The sequence below is a fragment of the Podarcis tiliguerta genome (assembly GCF_965153285.1).
Source record: "Podarcis tiliguerta genome assembly, chromosome: 11".
In the NCBI taxonomy this organism is placed as follows: Eukaryota; Metazoa; Chordata; class Lepidosauria; order Squamata; family Lacertidae; genus Podarcis; species Podarcis tiliguerta.
In genome coordinates, this window is record NC_139544.1 from 47,048,136 (window position 1) to 47,067,833 (window position 19,698).

General features: G+C 47.7%; 1 protein-coding gene and 1 long non-coding RNA gene across 2 annotated transcripts; one reads left to right on the top strand and one right to left on the bottom strand.

The window, feature by feature from the left end:
• Positions 1 to 10: 10 nt before the first annotated feature.
• Positions 11 to 19,553, bottom strand: DNAJC21 (DnaJ heat shock protein family (Hsp40) member C21). Its single transcript, XM_083402956.1, has 12 exons — positions 17,589 to 19,553; positions 13,535 to 13,628; positions 13,247 to 13,370; positions 11,977 to 12,099; positions 10,043 to 10,347; positions 7,779 to 7,924; positions 6,716 to 6,803; positions 6,061 to 6,219; positions 4,918 to 4,957; positions 2,636 to 2,826; positions 1,444 to 1,525; positions 11 to 442 (listed from the first exon to the last, which is right to left on the bottom strand). Exons 1-12 carry the CDS (start codon positions 17,683 to 17,685, stop codon positions 272 to 274), a joined length of 1,620 nt encoding a protein of 539 aa, XP_083259082.1. The 5' UTR covers positions 17,686 to 19,553; the 3' UTR covers positions 11 to 271.
• On the top strand, positions 10,354 to 12,080 carry LOC310659646. Its single transcript, XR_014502901.1, has 3 exons — positions 10,354 to 11,255; positions 11,331 to 11,671; positions 11,945 to 12,080. It is a non-coding gene; the product is annotated as an uncharacterized lncRNA (long non-coding RNA).
• Positions 19,554 to 19,698: the final 145 nt, after the last annotated feature.

A 19,698-nucleotide genomic window follows, 5' to 3' on the forward strand; every position in this document is an offset into this window, starting at 1 on the left:
GCTTTTGAGGGGGGGGGGAGAGGTGTTATAAAACGTTAGCGCAATTGAGGCATCGATTTTAAAGGAGGACTGGGGGTTTTTTTGTGGGGGCAGAACACCCAACAACATGGAACAATTTAAACAATGCGCTAGCACAGTGTTACGGGGCTAGGTGTTTCTGACCCTGTTTAATTCATGGTGCCAATCCTGCGCCTCCTTGGGGTAAGCGAGGGGCCTTTGCCACGGTGGCCCTTTAAACCGGTCAGGAGTTCCTCTCGCACAGAAAGTCCTGTTATCTGTTCCGCCTCTTTTCCTTTTTGCTCCTGCTGCTGTTGCTGACGGCTCCGTTCATGGCTGGCGCTTGGACTGCTTTGGCGTGGCCTGTAGCTTTTAAATGTTCGAAGAGCTTATTCCGCGACTGGAACTCGCAGCTGCAGGTAACGCACTGGAGGGAAGCTTCGTGCTGGCAGTGGGGGAGAAGAAGATTTGTGAGCCTTCTTTGCCTGCAAACAGCACAAACATTTACCGTATTTTTCGCTCCATAGGACACACTTTTTCCCTCTTAAAAATTAAGGGGGAAAGTCTGTGCGTCCTATGGAGCCAATGCAGGGGGGAGGCAGGTAGGAAAAGCCCCCAAGAGCCGCACACAAGCTTCGTGCGTCTACTGCGGGCTTTTCTCCAGGAGGGAGAAGGGACTGAAGTGGCCAGTCAGTCCCTTCTCCCTCCTCATAGAAAAGCCTGCAGGAGCCACGCACTCCTTAAAGGGTGCCCGGCTCCTGTGGGCTTTTGCGGGAGGTGGGGGGATTGCCATAGCTGCATGCAGCCTCTCCAGCCAGAGAGATCCATCCCGCTCACTGTTTTGGCTTCTTTAGCCTTGCGCAGCCTCGCCTGGCTGGAGAGGTTGCGCCCGGCTATGGCAGAAGCCAAGGCAGCGAGCGGGATGGATCCCGCTCGCTATCTTGGCTTCTTTGCTCTTTGGGCCTGGGGGGGGGGGGACCCGGGCTTCCCCCGCAGCCCCGAGAAGCTCTGGGAGAAACTTCCCCCTCTAAAAACTAGGTGTGTCCTGTGGTCCAGTGCATCCTATAGAGCGAAAAATACAGTAACTTCACCTTACAGGGGCAGAGCCAGAGCACATGACTTCCTCCAAAGAATCATGGGAAAGCTTGTTCTCCCATGGCAGGCCTACAATGCCTTGTATTCTTAAACTACAGTTGCCAGGATTTTTTGGGACTACAATTCCCATCATCTCTGACCACCGGGTCTGTTAGCTATGGATGATGGGCGTTGTAGTCCCAAACCATCTGGAGGGCCAAGTTTGCCTATGCCTGTCTTAACCCTTATCTCACAAGGGAGCTTCCCTTCTCCCAGACTCCCACCCTGGGAGATCTTCCCTTCCCTTCTCACACAGTTTGGGGCTGACAGAGGTGGTAAAAAAAGATGCACATCTAAAGCGCTTCTACATACCACTGCTTGATGCTCTGAAGATCCTCTTGCAGCAGAGCTTTTCTTTGTGTCTTTCGTTTTCTTCCCTTTCGCTTTCATATTGCTAGAAGAAAAAAAAGAAGAGGCATTTTCTTCCCCTGCACTGCCATCTGTGAGCACCCTGGTCAGCCACTCTTTGAGTTCAGTGGCACAGCTGGAAGCTAAATTAACAGGATTCAAGGACTTTGAAACTAGCATTAAAAAAATAATAATCCTTTGCAGAATGTTCTTAAAAATGATCCCGTTATACCAGGGGATAGCGCACCAGCGACTCTCTAGCCCAGTGGCTCCCAAACCATTTTTTTGGCCCACCAACCCATTGCTTCCATACTCATCGCCAGTGCCCCCCACCCTATAGAAAGAACTATTCATTTCATGGCTAACTAAGGAAGGTAATACCACGATAAAATTCAAAATAGTGACGATTAATTGCACATTCACTCAAAATCCAGTTAACAAAACTAAATAGTTTTATTAACTGAACAAAACTGATTACCTTAACATCTGTGGAATGCTCTCCCCAGAGAGGCTCACCTGACACCATCATTAAACATTCCTCTTTCATGACTTTGGCCATTAAATAATCTACGGCCGATTAAAGCTAGTGTATGTGTGTGGGGAGAGGAGACTGTTATGATTATGTTGTCTATTATTATGCTCTGTATTTTGCTTTTATTTTTATGCCCAGCAACATGTATTCTTAATGTTGTACCTGGAATCTTTTGATAAAGGGCAATATATAATAACAGCAGCACATTTTGAAGTCTGATAGTCATTTTACACCTTCCGTGCTGCTTGTAGGCATGTCCAAAGTCAGTTTCGCAGGTCTAATTTGGCCCCTGTGGCAGTTTAGTTCCTGGGGTAAAATCCTTAAGAAAGCTCAACAACTCTGGTCGGCCCTCACTTTATCAAATCTGCCCCTCTTTGAAAAATCTTTGGATACCCCTGCAAGGGGCTACGCTGCCCACTTTGGGAACCAATGCCCTGGATATCATCAGGCTACACCCCTCACACCATTCCTGAACGCCGGCCTTGCTGGTAGGAGCTGATGGGAAAAGGAGTCCCAAAAACACCCAGCTTCCCACGCACCTGTATGATTTAAATTGCACCACCAAGGATTCAAACCGCATTGCAGACTGCTGCGTCCAGCATCCCCACAACTTTAAACACTTACCTTTTCACCTCTGCTTTGGGCTCTGTGGTGGGCTCTGCAGTTTCCCCAGCACTTGCATCTTCCAGGTTGTGGCTTTGGCTGACGTTTCCCGCTTCGTCAGTCTCGCTGCTCTGCTTGGTGCTACCGGCCTGTGTAGACGACTCTGCTGGGGGCTCCCCTGGGCGTCTGTCGCTGGGAGAGTCTTCCTGCGCCTGTTTGAATAAGAGAAGCATACGTGACACCCAAGAGACGCCGCAGTGCAGACACACCAAAGAAATCCATATTCTAAGATATAGGCAGGATCTACATTGATCTGTAAAAACGTTATTAAATTTAACGTTATGTAACTCAATGCAGTTTTCCATTGTCGAAGGCTGACTGTTCTACAGCGCCCTCTGGTGTCACATTTTAATAATGTGCTTTTAACGTTATAAGCGACCAGTGTAGATCCGTCCCTGGAGCGGTGACAGGAAAACCTGTGGCCCCCCTAGATCAGGGGTGGGGGGTCCTTTTCAGACCAAGGGCCTCATTCCCTCCCAACTAACTGTCTTGGAGCCACCTGCCAGAGGCAAAAGTGAGCGGAGCAATAAATGTGAAATGTTACCGTTGTACAAAAGGCAACTTTTTCCACCCACACTCATTCCTCTTTAGCCCAGGCAAGTAGGAGGCACAATCAGAGTCCAATGACACATTCCAGCTAGGCAAAAAGGAGGGTGAAAAGCAGGACTGGTGTGGAGTGTGACTCAGGAAGGCATGCAGCCGGGGACCAGATACGAGATTCCTGGGGAGGCCACAGGCCTGAGGTTCTCCCACCCCTGTTCTAGATGCTGCCAGGGTATGGGGTGTTAGGGCAGGGGTAGTGCCTGTGGTCTCCACCCTGCACTCGGCTCTCACCTGTAGCACCCAGAGCAGTGGTTCTCAACCTATGGGTCCCCAGATGTTGTTGGACTACAACTCCCATCATCCCTGAGCTCTGGCCTTGCTAGCTGGGGTGGTGGGAGTTGTAGTTCAACAACATCTGGGGACCCACAGGTTGAGAAAGGCTGTTCTAGAGGCTGTCAACATGCAACAGCGGCCACACTCTGGGAAACACTTTTGACTGGGCGGCGGCAAGTCTATCAGGGCACAATCTGCTGAGGATTCAGGCCAGCCACAAATGCAGGCTTGCCAGAAACACGAGCGTTCAGAACTGGTTCAGCAGTCAACTTGTCCTAGGGAATGCTGGGAAGACAAGGGACCCCTTAACAGAACTCCAATTCCCATCATTCTTTGCAAGAATAAGGCACTGCTGCGAGGGTACTCCCATATATGCCCCAAAAGAGTCACACTTCCCTGAACCAACACTCCTCTCATCTGAGAAACCAGGAGCTGCAGTCAGAAGGGAAAGGAGAGGGTGGGTCACCCCCATGGCTATTTAAACACACCAGGGAAGGAGCAGGGCAGAAGGGAGAGCAGCCAGGAGCAGCAGGGACCTTAAGAAACTGCACTCTGGAAACAGAGAGGGCCCAAGGCAAGCCATTCCTTTAACCTGGGAATGATGGAACTACAGTTCCCGTTTTTTCCTCCTTAAAAGAGGGCTCTGCTTCGCTCCTGCCTGCCCTCTGGTGGACACTGGTGGGAGTGCAGCAACTTGAAGTCACCTGGCAGCCAAAGGGGTTTTTCTACAGCTCTGGCCCGTCCACTCCCCCTCTTCAATTGTGGTCCTCACTGGCTTAAGGGCCCTCAAAAGATGACCCCCACAGGGAATTGGCAGCCCCCACCCCCCCAGGCTTGGACGCTCTCAAGGCCCAGTTTTCATCATGGGTTAAGAGCCATAATGAGAGAAATGGTTGTAGCGAGGATATCGTTCAGGTTGCCTTCAACTGCAGATCTACTAACAGAAGCCAACATAAGAATATAAGAGCCTAAGAATATAAGAGGAGTGTTGTTGGACAAGATGGACCATTGGCCTGATCAAGCAGATACTTCTTAAGTTCTCATGTGCTCATAGACTTAGCCGTTTCCTACCGCCAATGTGGTACAGTACTTAAAAGAGTGTTGGACTAGGACCTGGGAGACCAGGGTTCAAGTCCTCCCTCAATCTGGAAGTTCCCTGGGAGACCTTGGGCCAGTCACTGCCTCCGTTGTGGGGATTAACCATGCACGCCACATAATTGAACACATAAACTGAAAAGACAATTTGCACTCAAGGCATCTGCAGTGGTGTAACTCAAGAGTGAATGCAGCCATTGCTGGTGGAGATTATACAACACAAGACATGCAACAGCAATTCACACCAAAAAATAAAATAAAATAATTCTTACCATCATTGGTTTTTGTTTCTTTCTCTGCTTCTTTGAGAGCCTGTAAAAACAAAGTATTAAGATGTCAGTACTGCTCATTTTGGGACGCGGGTGGTGCTGCGGGTTAAACCACAGAGCCTAGGACTTGCCGATCAGAAGGTGGGCGGTTCGAATCCCCGTGACGGGGTGAGCTCCCGTTGCTCGGTCCCTGCTCCTGCCAACCTAGCAGTTCGAAAGCACGTCAAAGTGCAAGTAGATAAATAGGTACCGCTCCAGCGGGAAGGTAAACGCCGTTTCCGTGCGCTGCTCTGGTTCTCCAGAAGCGGCTTAGTCATGCTCCCTCGGCCAATAAAGCGAGATGAGCACCGAAACCCCAACTGGACCTAATGGTCAGGGGTCCATTTACCTTTACTTTACTGCTCATTTTATTTTTTTTCTGGTAAACGAAGGACTATTTAAGATGATTATTGTCATTGTTATTATTAATTGAATTTGAATACCGCCCTATCAGTGTGGTTCACTACATAAAACCACAATAAAAAAACAAAATACATAATAAAAATAAGAACAAAAACAACCCATGAATCCTCCCTTCCACAACACATTTAAAAGGGCATCGGATGACAGACACCCAAAGGCCTAGTTAAAGAGGAACATTTTTGTCTGGGGCCTAAAGGTTACAAAAATCAGTACTGAGATGGCCACTGCTCTCAGACGCACAATTTAGACAGACAACAACACACGAGGAAAAAGGACCTAGAGGGAGGAGGAAAAAAGCAAGTGCTTAAGTAAGTGCCATTCACTTTTATGGTCACAAACATGGGACCACTATTCAAGCAGGAGACAATCTTGCTCCATGCTTTTTTTGTGACCCCAAACACGCTCCCACCTGCCTAGCAGTGGCAGTAAAGACATTGATTTTTACAATATCCCATTGCCAAAGGAGCTTTTACAGTAACAGCTGAGGGACATAGGAAGCTGCCTTATATTGAGTCAGGCCACTGGCCCATCTAGTTCAGTGCTGCATCCACTGACTGGCAGCAGCTCTCCAGGATTTCGGATGGGAAGTCTCTCCCTCCTTGGAGGCGCTTGGGATTGAACCTGGGAGATTTTGCATGCAAAGTAGATGCTCTGCCACATCTTTCCCCATCTTGTAATAAGTACTTTTGTTTGGGTAGTTCTTCTGTCTCCTCTTCCTCGTCAGCATTCAGTTCATTCTCATCAGCCGCAGCAACAGAAAATCCCTCCTCTTCTTCCTCCAGTTGTTGCCGCAACAAGGCTACCATCTCTCTGTGCTTCTTGGACTTTTCGTGGTTCTTCATGCTGCAAAGATTTGTCAGAGAGGAGTTATGAAGAGAGCAGCTGGGCCTGAGCAGCCTGACAACTGCAGACGTGGATTAAACACAGGCACACTTGGGACAAGCGCCCTGGAAATCAGTGCAACTTTCTTCCAAGAAAGTCTGAGACACATGACAAGCAAAGGGTCTATATCAGCAGTCGGCAAACTTTTTCAGCAGGGGGCTGGTGCACTGTCCCTCAGACCTTGTGGGGGGCTGGACTATATTTTTTGGGGGGAAATGAACGAATTCCTATGCCCCACAAATAACCCAGAGATGCATTTTAAATAAAAGGACACATTCTACTCATGTAAAAACACACTGATTCCTGGACCGTCTGTGGGCCGGATTTAGAAGCCGATTGGGCCGGATCTGGCCCCTGGGCCTTAGTTTGCCTACCCGTGGTCTATATATTCCCCCAGGAAGGCCAGTTTTCTTTTCAGCGGGTGTCAAGGGGGTTAAACAAAAAGAGAAAAACTCACGCTTTATCGGTCTTAAAGGATTTATCACAAGCAGGGCAGTAGAGATCATCATAAAAATCAGCCTCGTCAACCTCTTCACTCAATTTATCTGAAAGAGATAAGCAACGGCAGAGGAACCTGAAATGACTCAAGTAAAAGATACTTGGAACAGTATTTCTACACTTGATTACTCAGGGCTAAGTCCTACTGAGTGGCATTAATAGGGGTTACATTTTGAACTGAAGCCTTACAAGTGAGTCATGCCTAGTCAAAAGGAAATCCCATTTGGCCCGTAATCCTATGCAGTTATTTTTTATTTATTTCCTTACAGCATTGAAATTCCAAGCTTTTTCTCCAGAGAGCTCAAGGTGGCAACCACAGTTCTCATTTAACCACCGCAACAACCCTGCCAGGCAGATTATGCTGAGAGGCAGCGACTGGCCCAGTGTCCCCCAGTAGTTTCATGGTCAAATGGAGATTTGAACCCTGGTCTCCCAGGTCCTTGTCCAACACTCTAATCCAGGCACAGGCAAACTCGGCCCTCCAGATGTTTTGGGACTACAACGCCCATCATCCCTGACCACTGGTCCTGTTAGCTAGGGATGATGGGAGTTGTAGTCCCAAAACATCTGGAGGGCCAAGTTTGCTTATGTCTGCTCTAATCTCTCTTGGGAATAAATACCACTGGATTTCACTTACGTTACAGCAACACACTTGAGTATCTGTGCTGTCTTTTTTGCTAATGTTAATATATTGCCGTTTCCACTGTACAGTAAGCCTGCAACTCATGCACATTTAATTCATGCACATTTAATTTGTGCAAATTTGAAATTAAAAGGGGGCAGAAAAAAAATACTTTGGCAATCCCACCTGCCATTGAACCCAAAGTGCTTTGACTATACACAATTTTGGTTCCAGGCATAACCCCAGTGTAACTTGCTGTCTTCCTGTATTTGCTGCAAACTGCAAGTTGACTCGAGAACCTCTGGCTGCTTGGCAAGTCCCCTAGTCTGGAACCCAGCAGAAAACACTGGCAGGTTTACCCGGCTCTGCCATTCGTGGCAAACTGCAATCTCTCCCTTACCATCTTTTGACTCCTGCTCTTCCTCCTTCTCTCCTTCATCAGAACCATCTCCAAACTCCTTTTCGTATTGGGCTTCCATCTGCTGCAGTTCTCGCTCCAGATCGGACATGACAATCCAGCTCTGCTCCTTATACTGCTCCACCAGCCTTTGAAAGGAGAAGGTTCGATTTGTGTGACATGCTTGGCTATCAAAATGGCTCCACCAGCAAAGAACTCTCGAATCTCCCAAACAGATGAAGCAGCGGCAGACTCAGGAAATACGTGCCTTGAGCAAGGACATAATTTGGTGCTTCCTTCCTCAACAAATATTGCTTGTTTTCACAATAATTCCTTTAGGGTATACTTGCTTCCCGCCCCCAGCCCCCAGTAGGTAGCCATACCAATACAGGCACTGCCCTAAATCCAGCGCTGAGATGAAGGGACACAACAATTTAAGCAGGATGTTGACAAGCTGGAAAGTGTGCAGAAGAGGGCAACCAAGATGATCAAGGCTCTGGAAACTACCGTATTTTTTTGTGTATAACATGCCCCCGTGTATAAGACGCCCCCTATTTTTGAGGATTCCAAATTAAGAAAATGGGGGGGATGTCCCATGTATGACGACCCCCCATTTTCTTAATATAATTTTAAAGGGAAAAAACCTAGTCTTATACATGGGAAATTATGGTAAGTTTTATGAGGAGCGGTTAAGGGAGCTGGGCATGTTTAGCCTGGAAAAGAGGAGACTGGGAGGAGATAGGATAGCTATCTTCAAATATCTTCAAGACTGTCACATGGAAGAAGGAGGGTAGGACTCGAACCAATGGATTCAAGTTACAAGAAAGGAGTTTCCGACTAAACATCAGGAAGAACTTTCTGACCGTTAAGAGCTGTTTGACTCCGTTGGAAAGTTGTGGACACTCTTCCCTTGGAGGTTTTTAAGCAGAGGTTGTATGGCCACCTGTCATGGGTGCTTTAGCTGAGATTCCTGCATCTCAAGGGGGTAGGACTAAATGAGCCCACAAGGTCCCTTCCAAATCTACAGTTCTCTGATTTTATGAGTCCCTGAACCATTCAGAGAACGTGAGGGCACAGTGGTAAGAGTCTCTGTCTTCAGGGCTGGTGTCCAGCATCAATGGACAGCCACCTAGGTCCACACCACCACAGAGGCCCACTGTGCATGCTCAGAGGCTCTGCTCCCCTTGCTGCTGCTCCCCTTCGCACTTCCTGTCTGTCCCCACCACTCACAGCGAGAACGCAAGCAGTGACAAGAGCAAGCAGACCAAGCAGATGCAGGGAAGAAGAAGAGGAGTTTGGATTTAATATCCTGTTTTATCACTACCCGAAGGAGTCTCAAAGCAGCTCACATTCTCCTTTCCCTTCCTCTCCCACAACAAACACTCTGTGAGGTGAGTGGGGCTGAGAGACTTCAAAGAAGTGTGGCTAGCCCAAGGTCACCCAGCAGCTGCATGTGGAGGAGCGGAGACGCCCCCAGTTCACTAGATTATGAGTCCAGCGCTCTTAACCACTACACCACAGGGAAGATGTGGTGCTCCAAAGTTTCTGGACTCCAGCTCCCATTGGCTTCAGCCAGCACGGCCAATGGCCAGGCATGATGGGAGTTGAGGTTCCACAACAATCTGGAGCCCCGCAGCTTCTCCATCCTTACGTCAAGTTCCCTTTCTGGATTAGGGGAAACAAACAGGGCATGGTAAGTGCATCTTGCCCAAGCCCACCCCGCAAAAAACATGGGAGCCAGCACTGTGCCCTTCCCTATGTCTCCCCCTGCAAACAGACAACTGCATTTCAGGAAGGAAACTTCCAGCCTCGCCTCTGCTTTGACGTGATAGTTTTCTACAGGCAAGGATGGATTAATTTTTTTGTTATGCGTTGCAAAGGGTGGTGTTCTTTTATGGATCCTTCCCTATCTGGCTGTTGCAATCTGCAAAGGACAGGATATATACCATGAAAATAAATACCGTCTTTTTTGCTCTGTAAGACGCACCAGACCACAAGACGCACCTAGTTTTTGGAGGAGGAAAACAAGAAAAAACATATTCTGAATCTCAGAAGCCAGAACAGCAAGAGGGATCACTGCGCAGTGAAAGCAGCAATCCCTCTTGCTGTTCTGGCTTCTGGGATAGCTGCGCAGCCTGCATTCGCTCCATAAGACGCACACACATTTCCCCTTACTTTTTAGGAGGGAAAAAGTGAGTCTTATAAAGCAAAAAATATGGTAAAATAAATCAGCGACGGGCTCTCGGCTAAGAGAAAGCTTCCCATACTTTGCTTGCTTCAGTTTCTGCTTCCGGCGCAGCTCCTCCGCCTTCCTCGCTTTCTCGGCGTTCTGCTCTTCCAGAAGCTTCCGGTGCGCCTGAACCCGCTTGTCCCTCTTCCGGATGAAGGCCACCAGCTCGCGGACCAGCTCGTTGCGCTCCCGCCTGGCTTTGTCGCGCGTCTTCTTGTTCTCCTTCTCCATCGCTCGCTTCTCCCAGCGGTTGGACGCCTGCCTGGTGTCATACTCTTCCTTCCAGGCAAAATTCTTCCGGGTGCAGAAACTCTGCCAGTATCCATAGAAGGGGTGGACGACCTACTTGGGAGGAGAGAGGAGAGACAGCACAGAAGGAAGGATCAACAATTAACTAGCTTTCAAAATTAGTCCTTTAAAGGGACGATTTGCAACCCCTTTTGGACAGGAAGGACTTGGCCACTGTAGGCCACGGCCTAGCAACTGACAGGCTGGATTGCTGCGATGTGCTCTACATGGGGCTGCCCTTGAAGATCAACCCAGAAACTTCAAAACTGGCCCAAAATGCAGTGGCCAGATTAGTGACAGGGTACCCTCAGATTTCACCTAGGCTCTGTTTCCAAACAGCTGGCCTGGCTATCAGTTGGTTTCCAGGCCCGATTCAAGGGCATTAGAGTTTGAAGACCTACATGACAAAGGCCCCCAAAAGACACGGAAGACGACCTCCTTCCCTACAGACTCTCCCGGGTATCAGGATCAGAAGAGGGGGCCCTCTACTCCACGGAGGTGCAGTGGTAGATCTTAATGTGTTCATACAGAATGGCTCACCACAGGAGCCGAGATCACCAGTCTAGATTTCTGGAAAGAAGCCATTGCACTGGTGGAGAAGAGGAACGTCCACTATGTAATACCAGTGTCAGATGGCAGTGGTGGTTGCTCGTGAGTAACCAGTCGGGACTCTGACCTGTCTTTTACAGGTTTTGTTTTTGGTGCAAAACTATTTACAGGGCAGAACCACAAGTTCATGTCTGCCGCAATCGCTAGCAGAATCCGGGAGCGGTCATTTCCGGGTCCTCCCCCAACATAAGAGCTTAGTCACCCCCAGCCTTTTCCTTCCCTCTTTGCATTTTACATCTCTGCGCAAGGTGGGCGACGGAAGAGGCGTGCTTCCCTCCTGGCCGGTTTGGCCAGGAGCGGTGCTGAGGCTCCCAGCAGCATCCTCTAGCCCTTTCCCCTCCTTTACCCGGGAGGTGTGGCTTTTCCCACCCTCAGACTGACCAGGGGCGGTGCTGGGGCTCCCAGAAGCATCCTCTTCCCCATTGGAGGTGTGGCTTTCCCCATCGCAGGAAGAGGAACTGCTTCTCAGGATTTTCAGAGATCCCTGTATCCCAATTGCCCCTCTGCCTCCCTTCCCTGTTCCGATGGTGGTCCCCTGACAACCAGCATTTGGGGGCGATTTAGCAGCAAACCAAACTACAGGTGCACCATGCAAAAAACTGTGTTACAAATCAATTAGTCCTCCATTGCAGGGTTTTGGGTGAGATGACACTTGAGGTCCCTTTCCCAACCCTACAGTTCTATGAGCCGATGAGTCTACAGTGCAATCCTATATATGTCTACTCGGAAGTAAGCCCCACTGAGTTCAGTGGGACTTACCCCCAGGTAGGTGTGTACAGATCGTGAAGCTGAAGCTCCAATACTTTGGCCACCTCATGAGAAGAGAAGATTCCCTGGAAAAGACCCTGATGTCGGGAAACATGGAGGGCACAAGGAGAAGGGGACGACAGAGGACGAGATGGTTGGACAGTGTTCTTGAAGCTACCAGCATGAGTTTGACCAAACTGCGGGAGGCAGTGGAAGACAGGAGTGCCTGGCGTGCTCTGGTCCATGGGGTCACGAAGAGTCAGACACGACTAAACGGCTAAACAACAACAACAAGGTGTATACAGGACTGCAGCCTTGGCTTCTTACCGTGTCAAAGTCACTCTGGGAGTCTCCAAAACTTGGAAATTCTTCAGCATCTTCCTCCGGCATGGATTCCATTTCTTCCTTCACAATCATTTCGAAGACGTGCCGATACACCGCGAAGAAGCCCTGAAAGAGATCGCAGGGCTCAGTTACCTGCACAGGTGACTAAACGGAAGTGATGGTGTGTGGGAAGAACTGTTCAGGTTTCCCAGCTTCTGATACACAATTCAGCTGTTGGGCTGGTTTGTAACCATCCCCCGTTAAGGTGCATTCAGATGGGAGGAATATCCTGTTAGTTTCCCAGATTAGTTTGTTTTCTAATGTTCCTGTCACACTGCAGGACGTGTTGCATTATGGAAATGTGACTTTTTAACCAACATATGGGCATGTCGTTCTAAATTTTGCTCACAGCAGTGGGTACCAACATCATCGGACATTGTCGCTACTCCCTCCCACCCCCCGATTTCTGCACACGACACATGCTTCTGTTCCTCCAGGAACGAGCTGGACGCTGGTATACCCCCCCCCCCCAATTGAATCGCTTTGCTCCCGCGATTTTCTGGATCAATGAGGCTGCAAATTAGTGATTTAGTTCTCTGGGTAACTATAACCTATGCATAAGGGAGGGAGGTGTCTCTGGACTTGGAGGAATGCCACGGTTTGCAGAAGCACCCCAAAAAATATTTTGTGGGTGGAATCTAAGAAGAGAAGGGGGAAGAAAGAGCTCTGTGAGCTCAGCAGCCACAGACACCTGTTGGCTGATAAAACGTAAGATCAAAAGCACATATTGTTATAGGAATGTATTAGATAAAACGTAAAAGAAATATACAATAATAAGAGTACATTCATTTGTAAAAAAAAGGGGGGGGGGATATACGGCGGGAAAGACGGAAAGTCCAATGTGTTGGTATGTATATGATTTTGGAAAAGTTTGTGTTTCTTTTTTTCCTTTAATTTTTTCTTTCTTTTCAGGTATATAAAATTTGTATATAATCTTTGTATAAATGTTGGAAAGTATATTATAATAAGCCTTGTAATGTAATATGACAATGTTTACTGATGCATTGTAAGAATGTTAAAAAATAAATAATATGCAAAAAAAAGAGGATAAAACAAATAAAAGGGATATTTAGACGGGAAACAGAGAGTAGTATCTTGAAAACGGCATGGCTGGCTGGTATTGTGGACAGGACTCTGCCACAGTGCAACAACGTCTGTTACAGGTTTCACTGGACACTGCCTAATTTCTGTGGTTCTCTTCGTGTTGAGTTACCTTCTCATCATCTCCATAGCCGGAGTAACAGGTAACGGTGAAATATTGGAAGATGTCCAGGCTGTCATCTTGGTATTCTCCATCGACGCCCCCTTTCAGCAAAGCTTCCCTGTGATTGTCGTACCTAAGAAGAAGAACAGAAAGCAAAGCCTGAAGCTTTTCAGTGCAGAATGGAAGAAAATCACCGTTCTTCTTTCAGTCCCAGGGCATTGGCTTAGACTCTACCATAGGCGGCTGAGTGGGGACTCGGACTGCAACCATCCAGGAGAGGAGATGGCAAAGGCTTACCAGGCTCTTTCTTGGGGATCGCTCAGGACGTCGTACGCAGCTTGGATCAGCTTGAACTGCTCAGCCGCTTCTTCAGCGTTTTCGAGGTTCTTGTCTGCAGAGATTTAAGCAACACGGCCGGGTTGAAATCAGGGAAGAACAGGAAAGCGCCACTGACATGGCAGGAAGTAAATTCTGCGGGCGCAGAATGCTGTGGCGAGGTCCTTGCCGCAGGATCACATTCACCCAGTGCTTTACCAACTGCACTGGCTCCTGGTAGAGTACAGGGTCAGGTTTAAGGTGCTGGTTTTGACCTTTAAAGCCCTATGCGGCCTAGGACCCACATACCTAAGGGACCGCCTCTCCTGGTAGGCCCTGCGGAGGACCTTAAGGCCCACAAATAACAACACTTTGGAGGTCCCAAGTCGCAAGGTGGTTAGGTTGGTCTCAGCTATGGCCAGGGCCTTTTCAGTACTGGCCCCGACTTGGTGGAACGCTCTGTCACAAGAGACTAGGGTCCTGCGGGACTTGACATCTTTCCACAGAGCCTGCAAGACAGAGCTGTTCTGCCTGGCCTTTGGTTTGGACTCAGTCTGACCCTTATGTTTCCCTCCCCTTACGGTTTTGATCTATGGGCTACTTTTAAAAAGAGGCTGCATTTTAAATTGCATTTTATCCTGTATTTAAAATTGGCCCCCCCCCCCATTATGTTTTTACTGTAATTTTACTGGTGTTAGCCGCCCTGAGCCTGGCTCTGGCTGGGGAGGGTGGGGTATAAATAAAAATTATTATTATTATTATTAAATATATTAAACCAGCCAAAATAATTTACAGAAAGATGAACAGGGTGGGTCCAAAAAATACAGGGTTTCATCCAATATTAGTTTCCTTCAGAGTAAGCCCACTGAAATTAATAGGCACAACTTACAGAATCACAGAACTGTAGAGCTCGAAGGGACCACGAGGGTCATCCAGTCTGACCCCCTGCAATGCAGGAATCTTTTGTCCGACATGGAGCCTGAACCCACGACCCTCAAATTAGGAGCCTCATGCTCTTCTGACTGGTGCCACCGTTCCATTTCAATGGATCTACTCTGAGGAGAGTGAGCATTGGCAACAATTCATGTAACTCAGGTGTTTAAGGTATGGGTAGAGAGATGAGTTTTCAGCATACAGAGAAAGCGATATAATCCAGGTGTCAAGGGCACCCCTGTGGGGAGGGGATTCCACAGCTTAGGGGAAGTCTTAAGGGAAGGAGGGGGGTCTTTCAGGTTTTAGGGACGTATGTGAACCCCTTGAACTGGGCCCAGAAACAAACAGAAAACCAGTGTAGCTGTTTTGAAATGGGCCGTGCAGGTTTTGAATGGCACACCAGATGGTAAACCAGCTGCTGCGTTTTGGGTCCTTTTAGGAGTTTCTTTTTCTTTCTTTTTTTTACATTTTTATTGGGGTTTTTTAACACATCATTTCTAACACTCATATAACATATCTTCTTATCTTATACAACGTTTTAGACTTCCGTCAACACCTCTGATGATTTTCCGTTCTTTATCACTTATTCTGCATTTCTTAATTTCTCTATTACTCTTAATTATCATTAACTAATAATTCTCCTCATGGTCTTTCTTGCAATATTTCAGATAGTCCTCCTTATAAAACTTCTTGCAGTCCTACTAGCGTAATCTGTTCATTAGAATTACTTTTCAAATAGTTTGCATATTTACTCCAGTCTTCTAAGAATCTCTGGTCCCGCAGGTTTCAAATCCTTCCTGTTAATTTATCCAGTTCTGCATAGTCCATCAATTTTATCCGTCATTCTTCTTTCGTCGATAATTCTTCTGGATCCTTTTAGAAGCTTCAGAATCATCTACAAGTGCAATGGAGAAGTATTTCTGGCCAAAAGGGGCCATAGCTGGCAAACCAGCCAGAACTGGAAATGCAGGAATCTCAGCTATAAAGCATCCATGACAGATGGCCACCCAACCTCTGCTTAAAAACCTCCATGGACTTGGGAGGGAGTTGAACAGCTCTTAGTGTCAGAAAGTTCTTCCTGATGTTTAGTCTCCCTTCTTGTAACTTGAATCCATTGGATGGAATCCTACCCTCCAGAGCAGGAGAAAACAATCTTTCCCCATCTTCTATGTGACAACCCTTTAGATATTTGAAGATGGCTATCATACCTGCTCTCAGTCTCCTCTTTTCCAGGCTATACATACCCAAGTCCTTCAACCGTTCCTCTTAAGGCATGGATTCCAGACCCTTAATCAGGCATCCCCAACTTGGCCCTCCAGCTGTTTTGGGACTACAACTCCCATCATCCCTAGCTAACAGGACCAGTGGTCAGAGGTGATGGGAATTGTAGTCTCAAAAATAGCTGGAGGGCCAAGTTTGGGGATGCCTGCCCTTAATCATTCCTCAAGGACGGTTATTAATCCTTACTGATCACCATGGGATGTGCTTTCAAGTAGGAAGGCTTAGGCTCAAGACATAAAAGATGCCATATGGAACATGCCTTAAAACATTGAAGAGCTCCCATATCAGTCAGGCAGTGAGCATACAAGTCTTCACTGGGCTGTTTTTGGGGGGTCCCCCCCCCCAACGTTGGTGGTTTTGTGATTCTACAATGTTTGGGGCTCCTGCTGCTGATGCCTTCCTGAACTCAATGGGATCTAATTTTGAGTAAACATGTATAGGATCATGTTGTCAGAGGTTGCTCATAGAAAGCGCACTCCATAGCATTTGTGCTGCCAGCCACAGTTATTATGACCTCACTAAAACAATTAATAAACTATGCAGAGGCACCCTTCCTGTGTTTGGATAATGCAAGAGTACAACATAACAAAGCAATATGGTTGGCATCCAGTGCCAGCCATTCTTAGAGTACATGCACTGAAATCAATGGCCTATTCTGAGTACAGTATAACTAATATATTAGTTGGCTATTCAATATATCTAATATACTGGACGAAAACAGCTGAGAATTCTTTAGCACTTTTTAAAGGCAAACAAATTGGTTATGGTGCAGGTTTTTGCCATAATAAATTTGTTATTCTTTAACAAGAGTCTTTGCTTTTTTTTGCTACAACAGACTAACAAAGCTACACTTCTCGGAAATATATCAAACGAAGACTTATTAACTGCTTATTTTATATTTTACATCAAACTACCGTTTTCCATTCTAAGCCCCTCTGCACACAGTAAGAGGGTCAAAAAGCAGGATATTAAGCTAGCATCAATTAATAACTAATCAGGTGTCGGATTAAGAATACAGCTTCATTCTAGGCTACCAACTTTTATTTAATATTAGTCACAATACAGAGGCACCAAGTCTGTAGCCCTCGATGATGATGTCGTTAAGCAGAGTATGAAATGATTTTGCACTGAAAAGTGTAAGACACTTGATTTTCATTTTAACAGAACTGCTAGGTGCAGCTATTAAACCAACTTATAGAGCAGTCGCCTATACCACATCTCAGAGGTAAACTCTTTGTTTTTCCGATGGGGCTTACTTCCAGGTAATTGTGCATAGGATCAAGACCTGACTAAAGGAAGTTGAGTCTCAGGCAATAGGAAAGAAACGCTGCAAGCTGTTTCTCTCTCTCAAAGCTTCATTTCTTTCCAGATTGTTTTTGTGGGGCGGGGGAGACATCCCAGAGGCCAGATGGGTCCCACGAGGTCAGGCAGAAACTATCTCGACCCCCCCCCCCCGTCAGGCCTGGCTGTAATTGACGCCAGGTGCCACACAACACCCAATTACCGCATTTCTAACAATTCGATCATTCAGTGTGGCAACACCTGCCCTTTGGAAATCCTTGCCTAGTGATATCAGGCAGGCGCCCTCGCCTTACTCTTTCCGGCGCCTGCTGAAAACATCCTCCTTTAGACAAGCCCACCCAGAGGCTTAGAAATGCTGGTGTGAATTTTAATCCGGTTTTGTATATTAACTTCTCTGTGTTTCAATGTATTGTAACGCGCCCCACCCCCGCTCCCATTTTATGGTTTTATCTTTTTGAAAACGGCTCTAAAGCGGTATATATATATATATATATTTATGACACAAGTAAATAATAAATACCTGGATGCCAACGTAACGCCAGCCTCCGGTAGGCTCGCTTCAGGTCTTCGTCGGAGGCGTCGCGCTTCACCCCCAGCACCTCGTAGTGGCACTTCATCCTGGGAGGCGCCTGCGGGACTCAGCGCCACTCAGCAGAAGGCGAAGCAGAGCGTTCTGGGGAGCCCTCCTGGGCCGGCACCCTCGTGCTGAGGGCACCGAGAGACACAGCCGGCGAGAGGAGAGGAGGGACCGGAAGGAGCGGAGGAGCCATACAGGAGGCCAAAGCCACTTCCCGCTGCCGGGAGGCGGAGCTGACGACGGAGCGAAGCGGCAGATGGGGATCAGCTGGAGTCAGCGCCAGGGATGGATGGAAGGCAAGCTGGCGCAGCGCTGAGCGGAGAAGCCTTTGGTGGCGGGCAGAACTCTCGGCACGCGGAAGTTCCGAAGCGGCGGATACCACTTTGATGTTGATAGAACGCCGGAAACCCGAACGTTGCAGCGCTATGGCGGCGTCAGAACTCCCAAGACGCGAAAGTTCCGGAGCAGCGGAGGCTCCTTTGATATTAATAGAACGCGGGAAGCATGAACGTTCCAGAGTTATGTAGGACACGCTGCCCGTAAATGTGCGCGCTAAAGCTATAAACGCCCCCGTTTAGGTAGAGGGGGGAGAACTCTTGGGAACACCGTTGACGTTAAAAGCGAGTAAGAACGATTGTTTCATGTTTATTTTGTCCGGTTTTTCCAAATAAGTATCTCCCTACGGCGGCTCAGGTCGATTTGTTCTTTAAAGACACTAAGAGGCCAATAAAAACACGCGGTATTTTGTAGTTTTGCGAAATTGCGGTCCCTTTTTTGGCAGTAAGAAGCAAGCTGCCGCGTGCAGACGTTATTTTGCTCAGAAATCAGCAAGAGGTGAGGTTGTGCAAGCGGGGTGAGCTTATTTGCTCTTCCCCAGCAGTGAATATAGTAGACATAATGTAAAATGTTCCATTTTTATAGCGAGAGGCTAGAAGACAGCACCGAGTCCTTTTGCAGTGCACTAGAAATGTGCTGTTTAAAAAAACAACCCAGAGCCAAACCAGTGCGATACCAAACAGCAGTGCAGGGTACTCAAAACTGCAGTTCCGGTCTTGCACCGCCCACAAAGGTCTCTTCATGACCTTGGATCAGCTATTATCTGAGCCCAGCCTACCCCGCAGGCTTGTTGAGAAGGTAGAACTGGATATCTGCAAGTGCAGCACACTCAGCTGTTCTTTAGAGGAACAAGATTATGAATATGCATTGTTTGGTCCAGGCATAGGCAAATTCAGCCCTCCAGATGTTTTGGGACTACAACTCCCATCATCCCTGACCACTGGTCCTGTTCGCTAGGGATGATGGGAGCTGTAGTCTCAAAGCATCTGGAGGGCCGAACTTGCCTATGCCTGGTTTGGTCTCATCCACAACTTTCATTTAAAGCACCTTTATACCATTGTCATGGTTCCCCCCTGCTCTAAGAATCCTGAGAACTATAGTCCATGGGTGCTTAGTTTTTAGGAGACCCCCTAAGAGCTACAATCCCCCCAAAAATGAGGGGTATGAGTTCTCACAGTGGCCAATCAGATGCCCATGTGGCCTTCAAGCTGGACATGGGCGCAACAACATTCTGCCCACTTGCAGTTGCCAGCAACTGATATTCAGAGACATGTTGTTGAACGTTTAATTGTCTGATTCTCCTTTAAAGCCGTCCAAGTTGGTAGTTATCACTGCCCCCTGTGGAAGTGAGTTCCATAGCTTAACTATGTGCTGCATAAAGAACACCAGCAACGACTACCTTCCCGATAGGCTATGGGCACAGGGTTCTGCACAGCACTATTGCATATGGCACTAATGGAGAATAGCAATGGGCTGACACACAAGCCGGCTGCTGGAAGAGTGTAAGAGGAACTTCTAACTACCTTTGCGCTGTTGCCTTTTCTCACAAGGACATTAAAAACCATGTAACAAAAAGAAGAGCATGTCTTCAAGTTTTCTTAATGTGCAATGTTCTCCTGACTTGGCTGCAGCTTTTTTTTTCAGAAAACCGGTCCGGGTGCATATACTTGGTTTGTCCCAGTCAGTGGGTTCCTGTTGAACGACCGCAGAGATACTG

What these genes read in the sequence shown, in the direction of transcription:
- DNAJC21 (XM_083402956.1), bottom strand. Translation starts at nt 17,685, where the DNA reads ATGAAGTGCCACTACGAGGTGCTGGGGGTGAAGCGCGACGCCTCCGAC. An exon ending in GGCGTTACGTTGGCATCCAG is followed by an intron (nt 13,629 to 17,588) that starts GTATTTATTATT and finishes AAATCTCTGCAG; the next exon opens with ACAAGAACCTCGAAAACGCT. An exon ending in AGAGCAGGAGTCAAAAGATG is followed by an intron (nt 6,804 to 7,778) that starts GTAAGGGAGAGA and finishes TATCTCTTTCAG; the next exon opens with ATAAATTGAGTGAAGAGGTT.